We start from the raw sequence: 22,432 nt of genomic DNA, 5'->3' as shown, positions 1-22,432 counted from the left end.
AAATCTGGGGCCCTCATTTCAAATGCAACTATGAAGCCTGGGACAAAAGCCCGACTGAAATTCTGCATTTGGAATTCTGCAAAAACATACTATGTGTTACAGCCATGGCCGTACTCCCAGAAGATTCCCTAGTGTTTCCTTGTGTTTCCCCTTCCCTGTGTTCCCAGTGCTGCCCTGTCTATCTCTCTCTCTGTCTATGTTTTGTTAGTGTGTGTGTATTGGCGTGGGCGTGGTCTCCCTTCCTCGTTCTCCTGGCTCCCGGCTCTGCTCGTCCTGCACACCTGTCTGCAATCTCTCCCAGTCACTCTTCCTTTGTCCCAGTATCTGATCAGAATCGAACAGCCCAGACAGAGGAAGCTGCTGACGATGTACAGACTCAGTGACCACCAGCTAGCTGTATAGAGACGGGCAGGAGAGACCAGCAGCTAGCTGTAGAGACGGGCAGGCACAGAAGAACCTGGCTGCCAAGAGAAGAAAGAGTTTATGTGCACTGCGACTCAGGAGAAATAGAAAGTGAACAACTCTTCCTACTCTCCTGTACCAAGTATGAACACATCGGGAACACAGACTTTTCAAAAATCTCTGAAAGAATAGAGAACTTTCAAAATCTCAGTATCAATGAAAAAATGTGTATCCTGCTTGGAGAAAATGTTGAAACAGTAGAACTCTGTGCTCAGTATGTGATGTCATGATGATGTCATGCCATTATCTAAGAAACACATCACCTCTGTAAACTCTTCTTTAACTTTGCTTTTTCTGTAATCATCACTGTTATTGTTGTTACTGTCCAGAAATATTCTGTGTGATGAATCTATGTATTTAATATGCAGATTATTTCATTTTATTTTACTTTATTTCTATCTCATTTATGTTTGAATCTATGCTTTGGCAACATGTGCACATGTACGTCATGCCAATAAAGCTCCTTGAAATGAATTGAAAATTGAGAGAGATTGAATTGAGAATTGAAAATAACATTCTAGACAGCTAGAAATTTACCACAGACCTCTGTTGAGGACCAGATCAATAAGCTTTAACACTCTTTACCTATTGATGACTCAGCCCTGTGGTGGTAAAACAGCTATTCCTCAGTCACCAAATAAACCCATGCATGGATTATTAGGAAAGAAGTACATATACTTACTTATAGGAGAAAAAAATAATAATAATCTGAGCAGTAATTGGACGCATACTACATATGCTCCTTGATCAGAGTTAAACCAGAACATCACAGTCCAGTGCACAGCCACACTGCCTTGTGTTCAGTTGCACTCATCCTTTTATGATTCCAAAGGTTACACAGCTAAAATGCTTAGGTCAAATAAAGATAATTAATAATAAAGATGGTGTTAAAGTCTGAGGAAATTCTATCCTGCAGACTGACTTCTTGGCATCTTGACCTTCTGTTTGCTGTTGTAACCTCTAACCCAAGATCAGCCTGCTGACAGTAGGGTCATCTGTCAAGAGTATTCCCCGTCCACCTAAAGCCCTGTAAAGCCCTTAATCACAGTTACAGTCCCAAAGGGCGTCACAAAGCCCGCACTGCAAAACAATACATGAAAACCCCACATCCTTAAACCCTCAATTAGTACAAGGAAAAACTCCCAAGAACAACAAAAATTGAAGGTTAAGTTTGCTTGTTGGTATGAGTTTTGTATTTTGACTAAAATCCAAATTATTATTATTGCAAAAGCGACGCTGGCATTGGTGTTACAGGCATACTGGTCACCTATATCAGTGATTCTCACCCTTTTTCATATCAAGGACCCTTAATTTATTCCACATTAGAGCCATGGACCCCCATTTGATGAGATTTTGTCTCTCGGACCCAAATCTGAGAATATTTTTATCGTCAGATATGATTTTGTCCAGAATCCCATGACTGTCTGTATTGTAGGTAGAGAGATAAAAGTGAAGCTATGATCATATAGTCATTCGTCTACATTCTCTAATTGTGTTAACTTCTTATAAATTTAATAATGGTGAAGGTTAACAATTCATCAATTCATCAATTTGCTGGGGACCCCCTAGAAGCCTCTCAGGAACCCCTGGTGGTCCCCGGACCCCACACTGAGAACCACTGACCTATATTATAAAGCATGTCATTGACAGTACGCTATAAGAAAAATGCATCGCAGTGACCGGACTTTTATGGGCAAGGCATGTGTTGCTATTTAACCTACAGATCAAAACGTACCTCCCAAGCTGTCCTCCTCAATCAGAGAGCGGCACTCGGCAGGAATGTCAGCGAGTTATCTTTGTACCGAAGGACAAAGGGAAGGAGACAATGTGCAGTGAGCAAGACGGGTCGGGTTACACCTCACTGTTCAGCAGTGTGAAGGACGGCAACAGCTACAGTACGCTCGACACTCCGAGGCTCAACCCCGTTGTAGCCGTCCCACTGGAGTACATTACATATGTTAGCGTCTAAGCCAGTGTAAAGTCTTTATGGCTGACAGCTATGTGAATCCAGTATGTCCAATTATGCAAACAGAGGGCAAAAACTTAAAAGGGGCTCTTCTTTATGTGTAATGATGAACTAGTGCATGTGTTTATGGGGAAGGTATTAAGTTTACATTTCAAATGCATTTATACCAAGATGGTTTCTGCTTCAGCCGGCTTGTTGCCAAAGTAATGTGTATTCTTTCTGATATACAATATCATGCATTGTTCTGCTAGGTAAGTATTGCTGATGCTGTAACTTGTCTACGTGAAATACTGCTGATCCTAGAACATAGGCTTGCTAGAGGAAGAACAATCGTAATGTCAAAAACTTCTTAAAAATATCTATATATCTTAAAAATAATATAAAATAACTCTAAAACGCTATACAATGTGCAGTTGAAGCAATTGATGCCAGAACTTGTCTAAATGAGACAACAGGTCAAAGCCTAAATAAAGACACTCCAAGCTAATTTCTTTAAAAACATAACAACAATAAATGCTTGTTATAATAAATACAGCACTTTTTCATATTTACATTCATGATGACAGACAGAGGCATCGACAATGTCCAACAGAAACACTGGTCAGATTATAAGGGCAAACTCCTGTGTGTCTTGATGGTGAAGTTTCATTTTTTAAGTGTTTGTTTAGATTGAAGGGCTGCCAAATATTCAGTGTGAATATTCAGCTAGAACTCCTGGCAGCACGTGTTTGCTTGATAAATCACAACCTACATACAAAAAAATGTATGGTCAGTCACAAAGGATGGCTATAATGATAGAATAATAAACTTAAATTGCATAACACTTTCTAAGTTCATAAAGTGCTTTAACAATCAAATACGTCTATGTTGCCTGAGATTACAGTCGCCAGGAAAGCAGGGGGGTGCTGCCAGGATTTCCAGCTCCCACCAATAAATGCAAATATACTCATAAATTAAAAAGCACCACAAGAGAAATGATAAGCATACAGGGAAAAATCAGCATAATAGAAAGAGTAATGGGATAAGAGAGATCACATAAAGGCAAGTCTATAAATATGTCTATAGCTCTGGGTCTGTCATGTAGCTTGGGGGTAGAGTAAATCACAAAAGATAAACAGCTCACTCTTCTGTGGGAAAGTGTAATTAAAAATATGTTTTTGATTTCTGATTAGAATTTGGTGGTCAAAGGTCAAGGTCACTGTGACCTCACAAAAGACGTTTTTGGCCATAACTCAAGAATTCATACGCTAATTATGACAAAATTTCACACAAATGTCTAATAGGATAAAATGATGAAGTGATGACATTTTATATCCAAAAGTTCAAAGGTCAACTTCACTGTGACATCATAATGTTTTGCTTACCACTGTAGCTGAAAAAACGATCTTGGGTCATTCTACAAAAACGGTGGAAGTGCTGTCACTTACTTTTGCAGACACCAAAATCCTTTAAGTTTACCTAATAATCACATTAATTATATATGTTCAATAAATAAAGACTGTCCTTGCAATGGTAAAACAAAGGCGTTATTTCTAGTTTTAATTTGTATTTCATATATACACAACAAAACAGGCATACAATAAAGACAACATGACACTACATTATCAGCTAGAGACAAGACAATACAATGAACTGAGGATTGTGTGTGTTTGGGGGAGGGGGGTTACAGTGCAAAACTTATACTAATGTAAGTGTACCTATCTGCACACATGACTGTAGAGAGACAGCTACACAGCTGAGAATTGGACCCTGAACATTGTTAGGAAGTGGCCTGGAGGCCCTGGGTGGTCGCAGCTCAAGCTGAGGTGTGAAGTCGTAACATTTGAGGACGTTCTTGTGTGCCTTGTTAAGATCCTGCAGTGGAATGGAACTCCTTGTTGTGATAATCACAATATTAACACCTTGCAGCTTGACACTTTCCCTGAAGAGTGATGCCCTGACAGCTACCTTAACCTTTAAGCAGCTGGACACTGGAACTGTAAGACATTAAGGCCCCTTGACTCAACAGTTTCCAACAGCTCTCTGCCTCTTTAGACCCTCTCCTGTCTCTGTTTTGTGGATTGATATTATTAGCTGCCCAAACTTGTCCAACATGGATGTATGACTGGTAGTGATTTGTGATGTGGTACCACGATGAAGAGTATATAGCAAAAATGTTTCCTAGGACAAAGATTTCATGATTTATTACATCCATCGGTAATAATAAGGGTCACTAAGTTAAGGGTTTAAGGGTAACCCTTAATTAAAAGTGAACTAATGTTTCTGGTAATCATTTACTAATGGTGTTCATGTTAACTAAGGTATTAATTTATACATTATTTAATAGTCATCTTTATAAACTATTAAATAATGTATAAATTAATACCTTAGTTAACATGAACACCATTAATAAATTAAAATACATTACATTAGTTAACTGTTAATTAAGGGTTAGTTAATTCTTATTAAGCATTAACTAACCCTTATAAAGCATTAACTCACACTTAACTTAGTGACCCTTATTGTAAAGTGTTACCCATCCATCATATTCTTCTAACACTTGGCTTGCACAAGGTCTTGCACCACCTTCTTAAGTTATGTGAGAGGCGTTCTTCCATGTGTGGCCTTTAAGTGCTTATTTATGTCCTCTGAGACCTATAGAAACATGAAGCACCTGCTACAAGGGAGCCATCAAAACAATGAGAGGGCAAGGTCTGGCAAGACGAACCTCACAAGTGTTAGGAAGAATTCAAGAAGAATTTCACAGGTTTATCTTTGTCCTCAAGGATAGAGAAGAATGGGTGGACAAGACAGGGCATAGGTTGTGCTTACTATAACTGTTATTCCTTGTGACAATAGACAGCATTCTGACCTTGCCTTCGTCAGCAAAGGACAGCTGAACTTGTTCACATCACATGAATCAATCAAGGAATATGTGCTTACTCCATTTCATGCTTTAGCAAGGATTTCAGCATCAGTTTAACATCATCCCTTAAGTTTTGGTGCAAAAAGATCAAAAAGCATATTCCAGTGGCTTAAACAATGGTTCATATTTCTATTGTGCCTACAAATGCCATGGGAAAGAGTGAGAATGAGTAGGCTAAAATAGAACATAGGTTCCGAAATTGACAATTGTTGACCTCATGTCATCTCACTAAGAGGTTCTCCATATTAGGAGCGTGACAGCAAATGGTTATGTTTTTGTTTTTTTTACTACCTTGTCTGTTCTACTTGTGGCACCATGCCTTATGGGCCAAAGAGGTACACACCCCCAGCCTAAATATGCAGATCGTCTTGTGGAAGCTCTGAATAATTCATCTCATCGCCTTGTACGGTTGGACAACATCCTTTATAAAGAGAGCTGGAGGCCTGCACCAATGCAGGTTACCAGACAACGTGAGGGTAAGCACTGTGAAGCAGTAGTCAGTCGAGGATAATATTCATATCACTCACAACTATCTTCATTGAACAGAAAAAATCACTAAGTTGTTGTTCAGTCAGTTAACAGTATTTTTTCTGTTTAATTTGCAGCAGAAATCCATTCCATCAACTCACCAAAGGGATCGAACCACAGGTAAGAAGACAATTTATACAGAATCCAAGTTAAATCTCCATTAAGTGTTATTTGAATTACAGCAGTAAAAGTGAAGTGTGTAACTTGTTCCAGCGCTCATTTAGATGAATATGTTAGAAAAAACTTCAATTTAACCATAGTTGCATAAATTATGTTTCGTACAGAAGTGTGGCTAAATGTAAAGTCCTTACTTTTTACTGCACAGATACCAGGATGGCCAGTGACGCCCTTATGGCGGAGTTTGGGCCCGCAGCTCCCTTTCTGCGAAAGTCAGAGAAGGAACGTTTGGAGGCCCAGACTCGGCCCTTTGACATGAAGAGGGAGTGTTTTGTGCCCGACCCTGAGGTTGAGTATGTGAAAGGCCAAGTAACCAGCAGAGATGGAGACAAAGTCACCGTTGACACTGAATATGGGAAGGTATACAACTGCAAAGTCCAAAACACTCAAAATCTATTCCTATCCTGTCAATATCCGGCTACAATACTGAACCTGAAGATGAAGCAAAACAAAATTGTTTAAATTTATCCTGTTAACTCTCATTTCAGACTGTAACCCATAAGGACGTCGATGTCCATCCCCAGAACCCGCCAAAGTTCGATAAAATTGAGGACATGGCGATGTTCACTTTCCTCCATGAGCCTGCTGTGCTGTTTAACCTCAAAGAGCGTTACGCAGCATGGATGATCTACGTGAGTGTGATGACCAATCTGCAGATCTCTCCCACTGTATCAAACAGTCAGTTCAATGAAAGAGACTTGTGCTATCTTCCTCCACAGACCTACTCAGGACTGTTCTGTGTGACTGTCAACCCCTACAAGTGGCTGCCAGTGTACGATCAGTCAGTGGTCAATGCCTACAGAGGCAAGAAGAGGACTGAAGCTCCTCCTCACATCTTCTCCATCTCTGACAATGCCTACCAGTACATGTTGTCAGGTAAAGTAATTGTTTGTTTTCTCATGTGAATTGATTTCCACAGAATTAGCAATTTTGTAACGCAACGTTTTTGTAATGTAATTTTTTTTTTTAACATTACTGCTGATTACTATTGTTTTCTTTCAACAGACAGGGAGAATCAGTCTGTCCTGATCACGTAAGTATATCAGGGAGTGATTCAGTGGAGGTTACATGCATTTTTACAATTAATAATTACACTTAACAATTGCATTTTCATTCCCAGTGGAGAATCCGGTGCTGGTAAGACTGTGAACACCAAGAGAGTCATTCAGTACTTTGCCAGCATTGCAGCTGTAACGGGAAAGAAGGATGCTGCTGCTGAGAAAAAGGTGCCAAAATCATGAAAATCCTTCACATCTGAGATAACATGACTATTTAGCCCCCATGATGTTGGTCTTTATAGAAACCCAAATCATCCTTACAAACATGGCATTAAGGTATACACACAGCACTTGGATGGCTACAGAATTGTTTCTTAAAACAAGAAACATGGTTCTGATGTATTAATTTTCCTGAATTCTAGGGAACCTTGGAGGATCAAATCATCCAGGCCAACCCTGCCCTGGAGGCTTTTGGGAATGCCAAGACCATCAGAAATGACAACTCCTCCAGATTCGTAAGTTTTGCTAATGTCAAAGACCCAAAGTTTAGATCTTATTGTGTTATGCTCTGAACATGTGGAATGTTTTTTCCCATTATAGGGTAAATTCATCCGAATTCATTTTGGAGTCAGTGGGAAACTTTCTTCAGCTGACATTGAAACTTGTAAGTACAGTAAATACATTATTTGACATGACCAAAAGAGTTCTCTCTGGTCAAATACATGCCTCAATACCAATATACACTTTGATGTATTTTGTCAGATCTTCTGGAGAAATCCCGTGTCACTTATCAGCTTAAGGCTGAGAGAGACTACCACATCTTCTATCAGATTCTGTCACAAAAGAAACCAGAATTGCTGGGTGAATAACAATGAATCATTCATCTGCTCAGTACAATCTTCACATAATAAGCCTTGCCCAAAAACAAACATTTTAAAACTATGTTTCTTTTTTTCAGAGATGCTGCTCATCACGAGCAACCCCTATGACTATTGTTACATCTCCCAAGGAGAGATTACTGTAGCTTCAATCAATGATTCTGAAGAGCTAATTGCCACTGATGTAAGGAATATACAGTATCTTAATTATCAAACATCAAGGAAATCTGCCAAAGTTCCATTCATTTTACTGAAAATATTCCAATGTACAATTTATTCTGTTAAAGGAAGCTTTTGATGTCCTGGGCTTCACCCAAGAGGAGAAGAACGGCATTTACAAGCTGACTGGTGCCGTCATGCACTTTGGCAACATGAAGTTCAAGCAAAAACAGAGGGAGGAGCAGGCAGAGGCCGATGGCACTGAAGGTAAGTTCAGTTTCCAAAACAAGTACTCTGAAAACTATACATATATAATTTGTGAAGTTTTAATTGTTTATAAAAAAAAAAATAACATTCCACTGTTGCAGATGTTGACAAGGTTGCATATCTGATGGGCTTGAACTCTGCTGACATGCTGAAGGGTCTGTGCCACCCAAGGGTCAAAGTAGGAAATGAGTGGGTCACCAAAGGTCAGAGTGTACAGCAGGTGAGTCACATAATGTTTTGACAATGTCTTTTTTCTTGTTGGAGCAATGCAGTATCCGCAAAAGTGGATAGTGCAAAAGCATGATGCCAGCAAATGCTAACATAATCAATTCTCTCTATTTTGATAGGTGTACTTCTCTATTGGTGCATTGTCCAAGTCAGTGTACGAGAAAATGTTCTTGTGGATGGTGGTGAGAATCAACCAATCTCTGGATACCAAGCAACCTCGCCAGTACTTCATTGGTGTGTTGGACATTGCTGGATTTGAGATCTTTGATGTAAGTATTGGAGATGAAGGGGCCGTTCCATGTGCATAAAATGGCCCAAATCTTTAGATGAAACAGGAAAGTGATTTACTCATCTCTCAATTGTTTCATCAAACTTGCAGTTCAACACCTTTGAACAACTGTGCATCAACTTCACTAATGAGAAGCTGCAACAGTTCTTCAACCACCACATGTTTGTGCTGGAGCAAGAGGAGTATAAGAAAGAGGGCATTGTGTGGGAGTTCATTGACTTTGGCATGGACTTGGCTGCCTGCATTGAACTCATTGAGAAGGTGGGTGATTTTCATAAAGGACAACTGAGGTGAAAGGATGAATGAGCAACACAATATTTTATGGTATTCAAGAAGTGACAAAATACAAGAGCCACTGTACATTCTACTCATCAATTATCTGTCTATCCCACCAGCCCATGGGTATCATGTCCATCCTTGAAGAGGAGTGCATGTTCCCCAAAGCCAGTGATTCATCCTTCAAGTCCAAGCTGTATGACAACCATCTGGGTAAAAATCCCAACTTCCAGAAGCCCAGGATTGTCAAGGGGAAACCAGAGGCTCATTTCTCCCTGGTTCACTATGCTGGCACTGTTGATTACAACATCAGTAACTGGCTGGAGAAGAACAAGGATCCACTGAATGAGACTGTGGTCGGACTCTTCCAGAAGTCAGCACTCAAGGTGTTGGCAAATCTCTTCATTGGCTATGCTGGAGCAGAAACAGGTATTCTTATATTGCAAATATTTAAATTGTGTCTATTTTTAGAGGCTTAAAACACCTTTGGATTTCAAAATGGTAATGTTGAATTTTGAACTTTTCATACAGGCCAGGATGCAGGTGCCAAGGGAGGAAAGGGAGGTGGAAAGAAGAAGGGTTCTTCCTTCCAGACTGTGTCTGCATTGCACAGGGTGAATGGGACTTTAAATTGCCAACATGTTTTTACTGATTTTTGTTTTAAGAAAAAACATAAAACACTGCTGCTGTTTTTGAATTTTCACTGAAAACATTAATGCCTGGTGTATGGAGAGTTGAGACACCTTTTCGTATTATGTGAACTTTGAGACATAATTTAATTTTTAGCTTGTCTTTTTGATGCTTATAGGAAAACTTGAACAAACTCATGACCAACCTGAGGTCAACTCACCCCCACTTCGTGCGCTGCCTGATCCCCAATGAGACTAAGACTCCTGGAGTGATGGAGAACCCTCTAGTCATGCACCAGCTACGCTGTAACGGTGTGCTGGAAGGCATCAGGATCTGCAGAAAAGGATTCCCCAACAGGATCCAGTATGGAGACTTCAAACAAAGGTGAAGATAAAAAAAAAAAAAAAAATACAGTATATATATTTCTATATCTATAATTATATCACTGTGAATATGTTCTTGGGGTTTATGTATGATTTGTCTGTATTTCAGATACCGTATCCTCAATCCCAATGCTATCCCTGAGGGACAATTCATTGACAATAAGAAAGGGGCAGAAAAACTGCTGGGCTCTCTGGATATCGACCATGAGCAGTATAAATTAGGACACACTAAGGTAACATATTGATTTAAATTGAAAAAACACACATGACTTAATAAAAGACATAGATTCATGACTCTTGTATTTTGACTAGGTGTTCTTCAAAGCTGGTCTTCTGGGTGTTCTTGAGGAGATGAGAGATGATCGTCTCGCTCTCATCCTCACTGGAATTCAGGCAAGAGCCAGAGGAATACTTGCCAGAATTGAGTTCCAGAAAATTGTTGAGCGCAGGTACAGTATTGTAGCTTATGCTCAAATTTAAATGGCACATAATAGATGTGAAGTGGAATTAACGAAAAACGTGTTTTCAATCAAAAGGGACTCCTTACTGGTCATCCAGTGGAACGTGCGTGCCTTCATGGGTGTCAAGAATTGGCCCTGGATGAAGATGTACTTCAAGATCAAGCCTCTGCTCAAAACAGCTGAGACTGAGAAGGAGATGGCAAACATGAAGGACGAATTCACAAAGCTCAAGGACGCTTACGCTAAATCAGAAGCCCGCAAGAAGGAGTTGGAAGAAAAAATGGTCTCACTTCTCCAAGAGAAGAATGACCTGCAAATCCAAGTCCAATCTGTAAGTTCATCTATTTTCATCTATTAAGTTGACCTAAAAACGAATAAACATATCAAACTCGCAAATGCAATGAATAACAATGTTGCTCAAATGCATTGTCGGTAGGAGCAAGACAATCTCTCAGATGCTGAAGAGCGCTGTGAGGGTCTGATCAAGAGTAAGATCCAGCTGGAGGCAAAAACCAAAGAGCTGACAGAGAGACTGGAAGATGAAGAGGAAATGAATGCAGAGCTGACTGCTAAGAAGAGGAAGCTGGAGGATGAGTGTTCAGAGCTCAAGAAGGATATTGATGATCTTGAGCTTACTCTAGCTAAAGTGGAAAAGGAAAAACATGCTACTGAGAACAAGGTATTGTATGGATTTATTTTAACTAAAGTTGATAAAAAAAAAATTATACTTGACCAACTGAAGTATACAGACAATATAACAACATTTACCAATTTAGGTTAAAAACCTGACTGAAGAAATGGCAGCATTGGATGAAATCATTGCCAAGTTGACCAAGGAGAAGAAAGCTCTTCAGGAGGCTCATCAGCAAACACTGGATGACCTGCAGAGTGAGGAGGACAAAGTCAACACTCTGACCAAGGCTAAATCCAAGCTGGAGCAGCAGGTTGATGATGTGAGTATAAAATTTACATCAATATAAGTCTAATATCTAGGTACTGTAAAGAAAATCTGGTTGAAAATTAAAAAAAATTCTATGCCTTGTAATAGCTCGAAGGTTCTCTGGAACAAGAGAAGAAAATAAGGATGGACCTTGAGAGAGCCAAGAGGAAGCTTGAAGGAGACTTGAAGTTGAGCCAGGAGAGCCTAATGGACCTGGAGAATGACAAGCAGCAACTTGAAGAGAGACTGAAGAAGTAAGTCTCTTCTTACAATTAAACATTCATTAAAATCGGTAAAGAATTACTTGCTGAAGACATACTTTTCTTTCAATAGAAAGGACTTTGAGATAAGCCAACTGTTAAGCAAGATTGAGGATGAGCAAGCAATGGGAGCCCAACTTCAGAAGAAACTGAAAGAGCTGCAGGTCAGTTCACATAACACAAAACTATCATTTTACAAATTTAAACTATTAGAGATACTGTATTGCTTGCTTAATTTGCATTCTTACTGGAAACCTTGCATCTTAGGCTCGCATTGAGGAGCTGGAGGAAGAGTTGGAGGCAGAGAGAGCTGCCCGCGCCAAGGTGGAGAAACAGAGGGCAGACTTGTCCAGAGAGCTGGAGGAGATCAGTGAGCGGCTGGAGGAGGCTGGTGGAGCCACTGCTGCCCAGATTGAGATGAACAAGAAGAGGGAAGCTGAGTTCCAGAAGGTGCGCAGAGACCTTGAAGAGGCCACTCTGCAACATGAGGCCACTGCTGCTACTCTTAGGAAGAAGAATGCAGACAGTGTGGCTGACCTGGGAGAGCAGATTGACAATCTTCAGAGAGTCAAGCAGAAGCTGGAGAAAGAGAAGAGTGAGCTCAGACTGGAGCTTGATGATGTGGTCTCCAACATGGAGCAGATTGTCAAGTCCAAAGTGAGTATACAACAAACAAAATAACCTGGCAGATTGAAAAACATGCCACGCTTGCTCCAGTACTATCCCATAGGTTACTATTTCTGTTCCTAAGATTTTCTGAAAGAGTTCCTAAGAAACATACTGTATTTTCAGACAAACTTGGAGAAAATGTGTCGCACTCTCGAAGATCAGACGAGTGAATTTAGGTCAAAAACTGATGAAAGCCAGCGTATCATCAATGATTTCACCATGCACAAAGCAAAGCTTCAAACTGAGAATGGTAAGATAACTGGTAAGGTAACTTTAAGATTCACAATCAAATTTAAAATGAGAGAATAATTTCAGTCGTTGCTTAACAACAGGTGAGCTTTCCAGGCAGCTGGAGGAAAAGGACTCGTTGGTGTCTCAGCTGACCAGAGGGAAGCAGTCATACACTCAGCAGATTGAGGACCTCAAGAGACAACTGGAGGAAGAAGTCAAGGTATCTCAATTAAAATGCAGTATCCAGGTGGACATTACATTGATTTGACAGCATATTTCAAATAGTTTGTACTGTCACTTTACAGGCTAAGAATGCACTTGCCCATGCAGTGCAGTCAGCTCGCCATGATGCTGACCTGCTGAGGGAGCAGTATGAGGAGGAGCAGGAGGCCAAGGCTGAGCTGCAACGCAGCATGTCCAAGGCAAACTCTGAGGTGGCTCAGTGGAGAACTAAGTATGAAACTGATGCCATCCAGAGGACTGAGGAGCTTGAGGAGGCAAAGTAAGAAGAGTTCTCTCCTCCTTGACAACAAAGATATGAATCAGAACACAACAGAAGAATGATTTTATTATTGTACCAATCATCGTATCAATATGAGGAATAAATTTCACTTGTGATTCTTTGTCAAACAGGAAGAAGCTAGCCCAACGTCTGCAAGATGCAGAGGAAGCTGTGGAAGCTGTTAATGCTAAATGTTCGTCCCTGGAGAAAACCAAACACAGGCTCCAGGGTGAAATTGAGGATCTCATGGTGGATGTGGAGCGATCTAATGCTGCTGCTGCAGCTCTGGACAAGAAACAAAGAAACTTTGACAAGGTAATGAAATGTGAAAAAGATTGAAAAGTATGACAATTCTGAATGTATTCAACTTTCTGACGTATCTTATGTGTGATATACTGTATTATTGAACCAGGTCCTTGCTGAGTGGAAGCAGAAGCATGAGGAGTCCCAAACTGAGCTGGAAAGTACCCAGAAAGAGGCCAGGTCTCTCAGCACTGAGCTCTTCAAACTCAAGAACTCTTATGAAGAGTCTCTGGATCATCTGGAGACCATGAAGAGAGAGAACAAGAACCTCCAAGGTCTGAGCAAAATTCACACTTTTTGTGTAAATATTAACTGTACCTAATATGAATTAGTAATATTGTTGAATGCACTACAGGGCTTAGTTGTTACAAACATATATTGATCATTTGTTGACAGAGGAAATTTCCGACCTGACTGAGCAACTTGGAGAGGGAGGAAAGAGCATCCATGAACTGGAGAAACTCCGTAAACAGCTGGAGCAGGAGAAGGCTGAGATACAAGCTGGCCTGGAGGAAGCTGAGGTGAGTGTATATTGTTACATCTTATCTGCTGATAGCAAGACGTACTGCCTCTTCAAATGTATAGGAATTTGTTTTGATAACATTGATACAGAGACGTTGACAACTTACATAGTTTCAGAATGCATATAGACACACATGGTACAAGGTCAACAGGGTATCACTAACAATGCAAAGGGACAGTGCAAGACTTTTAATAGACAGGAGACTGTATATTCTTAAAAAGAAACATGCACACTAAGATCAGAGATGTGTTCTTGCAGGGCTCTCTAGAACATGAAGAGGGCAAAATCCTTCGGGCTCAGCTTGAGTTCAACCAGGTTAAGGCTGACATTGAGCGCAAACTGGCTGAGAAGGATGAGGAGATGGAGATGGCCAAGAGGAACCAGCAGAGAGTGGTGGACACTCTGCAAAGCTCCCTGGAGGCTGAAACCCGCAGCAGGAATGAGGCTCTGAGGGTGAAGAAGAAGATGGAGGGAGATCTCAATGAGATGGAGATCCAGCTCAGCCAGGCCAACAGGCAGGCAGCAGAGGCTCAGAAGCAGCTCAAGGGTCTCCATACTCACCTGAAGGTAGCCTATAGCAGTGTTTCCCAACGTGGGGTCCGGGGACCTCCAGGGGTCCTTGAGGGGGTTCCAGGGGGTCCCCAGGCAAATTGATGAATTGTTAAACTTCACCATTATTTCATTTACAAGAAGTTAACACAGTTAGAAAATGTAGAAGAATGACTGTTTTGATCAGTTTCTCTGTTATCTCTCTACCTACAATACAGATAGCCATGGAATTCTGGACAAAATCATATCTAACAATAAAAATATTCGCATATTTGGGTCCAAGACACAAAATCTCATCAAATGGGGGTCCGAGGCCCAAATGTGGACTAAATTAGGGATCCTTGATATGAAAAAGGTTGAGAATCACTGGCATATAGTATCGTCATTGATCGAAGTATCTATATGTATTGTTTGCTCTCTCCTTTGTGACATTTGATGAATTGAAAAACATTTACATTAACTGTTATCACGTCACTTTGTAGGACTCCCAGCTGCAGCTGGATGATTCTCTTCGTGCCAATGATGATCTGAAGGAGAACATTGCCATTGTGGAGAGACGCAACAATCTGCTGCAGGCTGAACTTGATGAGCTGAGATCTATGGTGGAGCAGACTGAGCGAGGTCGTAAACTGGCTGAGCAGGAACTGCTGGATGTCAGTGAGAGAGTTCAGCTGCTGCATTCTCAGGTAAAACTGATATAAGGTGGTAGGTTTTATTAGTGGGAAGCTAGTACAAACATGATATTGCCATTTTTTTGTATTGTTATTCTCTTCAAAACTTTGCACTCTACTACATAAATTTCTCTAGAAAATTAATTCCCACTCTAAAATATTCAGGGAATTTGTTAGGGGATTTATGGATGCATTCAACGTTTTGTTACCAAGATATTTAACTTTAATTCATGTATTTTTTCTGATTAAAATGAACAGTGGAGTATTAATAGTGACATTTAATTGTTAAATTGTAAACACTTTAAAATATTAACACTTTCTAATGAATTAAGTTTTTTAACAAGCTGAAGCAAGCACACATCCAGCTGCTTTCAGCAAGCCAAGACCTTCAGGAAATGTACTCTTCTTCAGTCAGGACACTCACGTCATGAGATAAACCATTTGTTGCAACAAATGGTATTACAGTCGGATTTGGCAGTGTGGCTCTGCTCCTGGGATGCTCAAAGAACAAATCAATGCAAGCATTACATAGATATGGCTCAGAGGATGTCAACCCCCCTGCTAACCCTGCATATGGGACAGAGAACATCACTTAAATATAATGACAATATAATAGACATACTGAGCCAACATAGAATGAATTCCTGATTGCAAATGCAGGAGGGTGCTGGGGAGGTGAAGGGAGTTACAGCACTGTGCAGGCAATGGTGGTGTAAGCAGGATGAGTGAGCGCTAGATCTGCTTACATGGACCGCGTAGTTAACAGAGTTAGGTTGTGGTCAGTGGTGGAAGAAGTACTCAGATCTTTTACTTAAGTAAAAGTAGAAATACCACAGTATAAAAATACTCTGTTACAAGTAAAAGTCCTGCAATCAAAATCTACTTAAAGCAACAAAAGTAAAAGTACTCATTATGCAGAATGGCCCATTTCAGAATAATATAGTATTATTGAATTATATCTTTTTAATGCATTAATGTGTAAGCATCACTTTAATGTTGCAGCTGGAAAAGGTGGGGCTGATTTCCACTACTTTATATACTGCTGGGTAGCTTACAGTAATCTACAATAATACATCACAATTTATTAGTTGATTATATTTTGTATTAATAATATGAATCTGCAAAGTAGCTAGTAACTTAAGTTATCAAATAAAGGTAGTGGAGTAAAAAGTACAATATTTCCCTCTGAAATGTAGTGGAGTAGAAGTATAAAGTAGCATAAAATGGTAATACTCGAGTAAAGTACAAGTACCTCAAAATTGTACTTAAGTACAGTATTCAAGTAAATGTACTTAGTTACTTTCCACCTCTGGTTGTGGTGGTATGTGATTGGTGAACATGTAGAGCGCCTGATGTATAACTACCACAAAGCTCCATTGGTTCATAAATGTACTCACCCGTATTATGTTTGACACACTCCACATTGCACTGAGCATGACACCAGTATTCACTTATAATATTCTTATACTGTAGAATACCAGCCTGCTGAATCAGAAGAAGAAGCTTGAGGGTGACACATCCCAGCTCCAGAATGAAGTGGAAGAGGCTGTGCAGGAGTGTAGAAATGCGGAGGATAAGGCCAAGAAGGCCATTACTGATGCTGCCATGATGGCAGAGGAGCTGAAGAAGGAGCAGGACACCAGCGCTCACCTGGAGCGCATGAAGAAGAACATGGAACAAACCATCAAAGACCTGCAGCACCGTCTGGATGAAGCTGAACAAATCGCCATGAAAGGTGGCAAGAAGCAGGTCCAGAAGCTGGAGGCCAGGGTAAGCGACTTAAGTTCACTTTCTTCTACTAGAATTATTTGGCATGGCGTGGTTTTCAAATATAGTTCAAAGATTCATTCCTAACCACATGGGAGCATTAGCAAGTGAATGTTAAAGGATAAGGCCGGTGTTTTTTAATGCATTGCTTACCGTCAACAAATCCTATGAAAATAACAAAATGTGTTTGCTCTACTCCTGTTAAAGTTCGATCTGTTTTTAATTGTATCTCTGTTTGTTTGTGTGTTTTTAGTTGTACCTGTTTACCTCATATATTACCTTTTATTCCTATTTTCTATTATATATATTTTTTAAATGTATTTTTATTTTTCTATCATTCATTGTGCTGCTTGATCTGCTTTGGGGTTTTATTGTGTAAAGCACTTTGTAAACATTGTTTTTAGAAAAGTGCTATACAAATAAAGTTAATATGATTATGATTATGATTATGATTATTATTACTTTCTGATTTCCCACGTACCATTTTTAGCAGTCAACCTGGAAGTCATTGGCTCCAATTGTAAGCTAAAAACCTTGAAATAAAGCTCACAAAGACATAGTTTACATTTTAAAAATTGCTAACTGTTACCACGAAAAGTCAGGCTGTTGGAGTTCTATGGCTGCTGGGACATGGCTTCATTGGGCACCGATTACATGGACGAGACCTGTTGGCAAAACAAAATCATTGCTGATTTTGTTATTTTCATAGGATTTGTTGACGGTAAGCAATGCATTAAAAAACACCGGCCTTATCCTTTAACACCCATTATTTTTTCAAAGGTGAGAGAGCTGGAAACGGAAGTAGAAGCTGAGCAAAGGAAGAGCAGTGACTCTGTGAAAGGAGTCCGTAAATATGAGAGACGCATCAAGGAGCTCACCTATCAGGTATACTCTAATCATAAAATTTCCTGTATATGCTCCAATATACTGTATACTGTATATATACTGTATATCCTGGGTGAATTGTGATATTAATGCATGAATCTCTTCCTGTTCAACTGGATAAAGACTGAGGAGGACCGCAAGAATCTGTCCCGTCTCCAGGACCTGGTAGATAAACTGCAGTTGAAGGTCAAATCTTACAAGAGATCTGCAGAGGAGGCTGTAAGTAGAGGTGTTTGCTGATATTATAGGCGGATTTCAGCTGTGTGCCCTCGCTTGTTACGTAATTAAGCAATATTCAATGATTTCACAGGAGGAACTATCCAACACCAACCTGACCAAGTTCCGTAAGCTGCAGCATGAGCTGGATGAGGCAGAGGAGAGGGCCGACATCGCTGAGTCTCAGGTCAACAAGATGAGAGCCAAGAGCCGCGACACTGGGTCTAAGGTCAGTTGCTGCAGTTTCATCCATATTCCTTTATCTTTTGTTAGACTGTGTTAAGTTATGCAGTTGGTCAGACATCTTATCCTAATGTTTATCAAAGTAACAAATTCAATAATAATGTGCGGGTACAGTGCTGCAGCATATAGCTTTCTACACCAACAAATACATACATTGCTTTGCTGTATATACAGTAAGATTACTGTTATTAAAATGATTAAGTTACTCATTACTTCATTCATCCTCTCTCTCACAGAAAGCACATGATGAAGAGTGAAGCTCACAGGTGGCTCCCTTGATTGCAGTGCCTTAAATATCTATACTTAATGTGCAATAATGAAGCAAAATAAAGACTGAAGCAAATCAAAATCCCTCCTATGTGTGTTGTATTTTTTGTTCACATCTGGCATAAAGGTTAATGTCAAATCTATTGCAAATTCAGGATAATACAACTTCAAATATAGCATGGCTAGGAAGTGATGATTTTATACAAGAAACACAATCTGTCATGTAGGCAACACATCATTTTACAGGATGCTAATTTATTGCTGTTCAAGGTTATTAACCTGAAATGTATCATTAACATCACATTAAAGATGCAGTAACATATATTATAGTAAATAATTATTACTTTTATTATAACAATTATTACTAATTGATTTGTTTACGTGTAAAGAAACTTAGACAAACACAAGTTGATCAGAAGGCAGTTAATAATAATAACTAATAATAATTAACAATAATTGATAGTTTGTTAGGTTAATTTTTGAAGCCAAAAGTTGGGGTTCACGAGCGCCGCCATGTTGACAATTTTTGGAGCCGGAGCAGCCAAAGCGAAGCCGGGGGTTTCCCACAGAGCCGCCTGCTATTGGTCCGTGATCGGCGAGCTGCGCGATCACTGGACAGGCGACCTGTCAATCACTCGGTAAACTACCCCGTTTTATGACCGTTATATCCTGTTAATGGTGCAATTATTTTGAAAATCGCCATACAGACACATATCAGAAGAAGTGAAATTAGCCACTGAGACCATAACCTCATGTCGAAAAAATGTATTGACTTTATATTTTGAGTGAGAAGTTGAGCTGTGGTCCCATAGACATGAATGGAGTTGGGTGGGTTAGAGTCTTTTTGGAGCCGTTAGAGGAACTGCAGCTTTCAGACACTTTTTGCCTTCAAAATTCACCCGTGGTTTTGGCAGCTTGGTCTAACTGATCTCTGCCTCGACCATACCAGCGAACGTTAGTAACAGCTAACAGCTAACTTGTTTACATACTCAGCAAACTGTTACACCTGAGCACTTGTCTCTTTCTATTTAACAGGAAAGTTAATAAATTGTGAATGAAATACCTATAAATAAAAAAACATATGTGTTTGTCTTTGACAATGCCAGCTCTGCCCGTCATAGTCCCGCATGATGTTTCAAATTGGCCTGCCTCCTCTCTTTTTTGACTGGTCGCCTGATTGAACCAATCATAACAGTTTTTTCCCTGAGAAGCTGTTTCAATAAGCAAAACTCCTATCTCCTAGTGCAACTGCACACTCTGCATCGTCGATAGTTTGAGCGGAGGGTTTCATCCAGATCAGTCATGAACATGAGGCTCTACTCAAAGTGCAAAGTATCAAAATGAAATGCAGCAGCTGGTCAGGAGTCGCACATCTTGTCTTACATTACCAACACTTCTCCAATAAGCTGCAAAATATGCAACATATGAATTTAATCATAACATGTATTTTGTCATGTGGCCCTGAGGGTCCAAACACAACAACATTTCAGAAAACACAACAACATTTCAGAAAACACAACATTTCAGAAAACACAACAACATTTCAGAAAACACAACATTTCAGAAAACACATTTCAGAAAACACAACAACATTTCACAATTGTTGTGTTTTGACCCTCAGGGCCACCGTAATTTTGTATACATGGTATAGAATAGAATAGAATAGAAGCAAAGCACCAAGCTGAATTATTCGTATTTGCAAACTTACTTTTAACCCACAGTAAAACTGGTTCTGATTCTGATTTTGGTTCTGACCGGTTCTGATTCTGACTCTGACTCTGATTCTGATTCCAATTCAGACTCTACGCCCATGATACACTATATGACACAGTGGTGGCAGCAGGTCAGAAGTCAAGGTTGTGACATCCTGGTGTGCCACTGCGTCTATCGAGACTCCATGCGGTCAGAGAGCTCGGCCTGTGATTGGCCAACATATTATGAATGAAATGCCCCAAGCAGTGACTTCCTCAATCTGAAGTTTTTCCACTGCAGAAAATGTCTATCCTCAGCAGTATCATCTTGGATTCATTTTATGTAAAGCTCTTTGAGTTGCATTCTATGTATGAATGGTGCTATATAAATAAAGTTATTATTATTATTATTATTATTAATAGTAGCAGTAGTAGTAGTAATAGCATTGTATATATAAAATGCCACTGAATTGTCTTGAAATGTCTTAAAATTAGGCAGAGCTTCCCCTTTTTTCATAATACAGAACAGCAGTCAATAAACAACAATAATAAAAAAAATACAACCTTTAACAATACACAACAATATATAACAATACATACACCCAGGGACATAAAAACATAGAAACTGTAATGTATCTCTAACCCAGTGTTTGAAAGATGGAGGGGAGTTTTTTTTTCTTTGTTTATTCTTGTTTTATTCTTTTTGAATGCCAAAAGTAGCTGTTAAAGGATTAGGCTCTATTATACAGTATGTCTGTTAAATATGTTAGAAAACACATCAAAGATAAGTGACCAGAATATTGAGAGTTTTGGGCAAAGCAAAAAACATATGGACAAGTCTTCCCCTTGTTTTAAGATAATATCCCTTTCAATTTAAGAAAATTCATGAATCAAACTGAGCATCTCAAACCACTGGCGGCTTGTTTTTCACTTCTTTTAAGATGATCGGTGTAAATCAAGTTTATTTATTCATTCATTGATTAGGAACAACTTTTTTCTGTGTTAATGCTTTGATAAAAGCATTATAAAACCATTGAGGAGCGTCCAGGCATGTCCAGAGCGTGAGAGAAATTCCTAACACCCACAGGAAAAACCATGACTTAAGTTTCCAAATTAAGCGCTGATGAAAGTGCTTCCTGTTGGTAAACTGGTCGGTCAGTTAGAAGAAATCCCCGTCATTCATAAATTTGTTCATTCGGATGTAGAGAGAGAGAGAGGGGAGGGAGGAAGAAACCAGGAACGATGACTAACCGGACGGAGCGCTTCTGCTTTTCAGGCCTTAAATATCCAACGTCTCCAGAAGCCTGACAGTTCATCTAGCTGGTTGGAGAAGAAAGAGGAGCAGACTGAAACTACTTAACTTAATATTTATTAATTTATTCTTTCATTTATACTTTTACTCTTTCTTATCTTGAAAATGGTGAGCTGTGGAAACCTGCTGAAGAGCGCGCTGGTGGCCGTCGTCTTGGTCAGTCTGGCTGGATCAGGATCGGCAGGTGAGTTTGAGGCTTTAAAAATTAGGAAGTAGATGTGCAGCATGCGGATGATGAAGTTGTTTTTTGTGATGTGAGCGATTTGAATTAATATTTCTCTTCTCTATCTATCCAGCTGTAGCTGAGAAGCTGGCATCCTGCTGTAAAATAGTCGCCAAGGAGGAGATAACAGATCCGATCTTAGGATACCTGGTCCAGCAGAAGAAGCTTCCATGTGTCCTGGCTGTCATGTAAGAAGAAACAAACTATATATCCACTTTGACTGAAACATTACCTGAAATTCATCATTCAATATCTCCAAAATATAGAGGATCCAGTCTGTAAAAGTATTACCATCTTGTTGACTTAAGGTGCCCCCTCTTCTTTAGTATGTAGCAAAATTTCTTTTAATTTGTATGGAAGCCCCGAAAGGCAAGATGAAAAAAAACAAATTTGCGGCCAATTTCTAAGTTTATCAAGACAACTTAGTAACTTGTTTGGACGACTTCATCATTTGTTTGAACAAGCTAAAGTTGTCTGAACGAGACAAACAAGGTGAAAAAACTGTTTTCACCTTTCAGGGCTTCTGTAATTTCATGGACGCCTCAATTTGGAACGACTTTTAACTCCTCTATT

At 39.7% G+C, this 22,432-nt stretch overlaps 1 protein-coding gene across 1 annotated transcript; it reads left to right on the top strand.

The window, feature by feature from the left end:
* Nucleotides 1-6,194: 6,194 nt before the first annotated feature.
* LOC139657992 (myosin-7-like) lies at nucleotides 6,195-20,578 on the top strand. Its single transcript, XM_071535992.1, has 38 exons — nucleotides 6,195-6,398; nucleotides 6,527-6,670; nucleotides 6,758-6,914; nucleotides 7,044-7,071; nucleotides 7,159-7,264; nucleotides 7,459-7,551; nucleotides 7,637-7,700; nucleotides 7,799-7,897; nucleotides 7,995-8,098; nucleotides 8,202-8,340; nucleotides 8,442-8,560; nucleotides 8,688-8,837; nucleotides 8,948-9,118; nucleotides 9,253-9,562; nucleotides 9,665-9,747; nucleotides 9,942-10,126; nucleotides 10,256-10,379; nucleotides 10,459-10,595; nucleotides 10,683-10,938; nucleotides 11,044-11,286; nucleotides 11,384-11,560; nucleotides 11,656-11,801; nucleotides 11,881-11,971; nucleotides 12,075-12,464; nucleotides 12,600-12,726; nucleotides 12,809-12,927; nucleotides 13,013-13,209; nucleotides 13,341-13,524; nucleotides 13,622-13,787; nucleotides 13,909-14,033; nucleotides 14,294-14,602; nucleotides 15,067-15,270; nucleotides 16,729-17,025; nucleotides 17,803-17,907; nucleotides 18,031-18,126; nucleotides 18,218-18,352; nucleotides 20,255-20,261; nucleotides 20,433-20,578. The coding sequence occupies exons 1-38, from the start codon at nucleotides 6,195-6,197 to the stop codon at nucleotides 20,576-20,578; spliced, it is 5,937 nt and encodes a 1,978-aa protein (XP_071392093.1).
* The last annotated feature ends 1,854 nt before the right edge of the window (nucleotides 20,579-22,432 follow it).

Source organism: Centroberyx affinis, unplaced genomic scaffold (assembly GCF_046629955.1).
Source record: "Centroberyx affinis isolate AG114_WGS23_722 - 3 ecotype Tasmania unplaced genomic scaffold, CSIRO-AGI_Caff_v1 ptg002807l_1, whole genome shotgun sequence".
NCBI classification, from domain to species: domain Eukaryota; kingdom Metazoa; phylum Chordata; class Actinopteri; order Beryciformes; family Berycidae; genus Centroberyx; species Centroberyx affinis.
The sequence above is the reverse complement of the archived record's forward strand: the minus strand, read 5'-3'. Positions and strand labels throughout refer to the sequence as shown.

Coding starts and splice junctions, on each gene's coding strand:
- LOC139657992 (XM_071535992.1), top strand. CDS start 6,195: ATGGCCAGTGACGCCCTTATGGCGGAGTTTGGGCCCGCAGCTCCCTTT. Junction 7,701..7,798: donor TTCAGCTGACATTGAAACTT/GTAAGTACAGTA, acceptor GTATTTTGTCAG/ATCTTCTGGAGAAATCCCGT. Junction 12,727..12,808: donor AAAGCTTCAAACTGAGAATG/GTAAGATAACTG, acceptor GCTTAACAACAG/GTGAGCTTTCCAGGCAGCTG.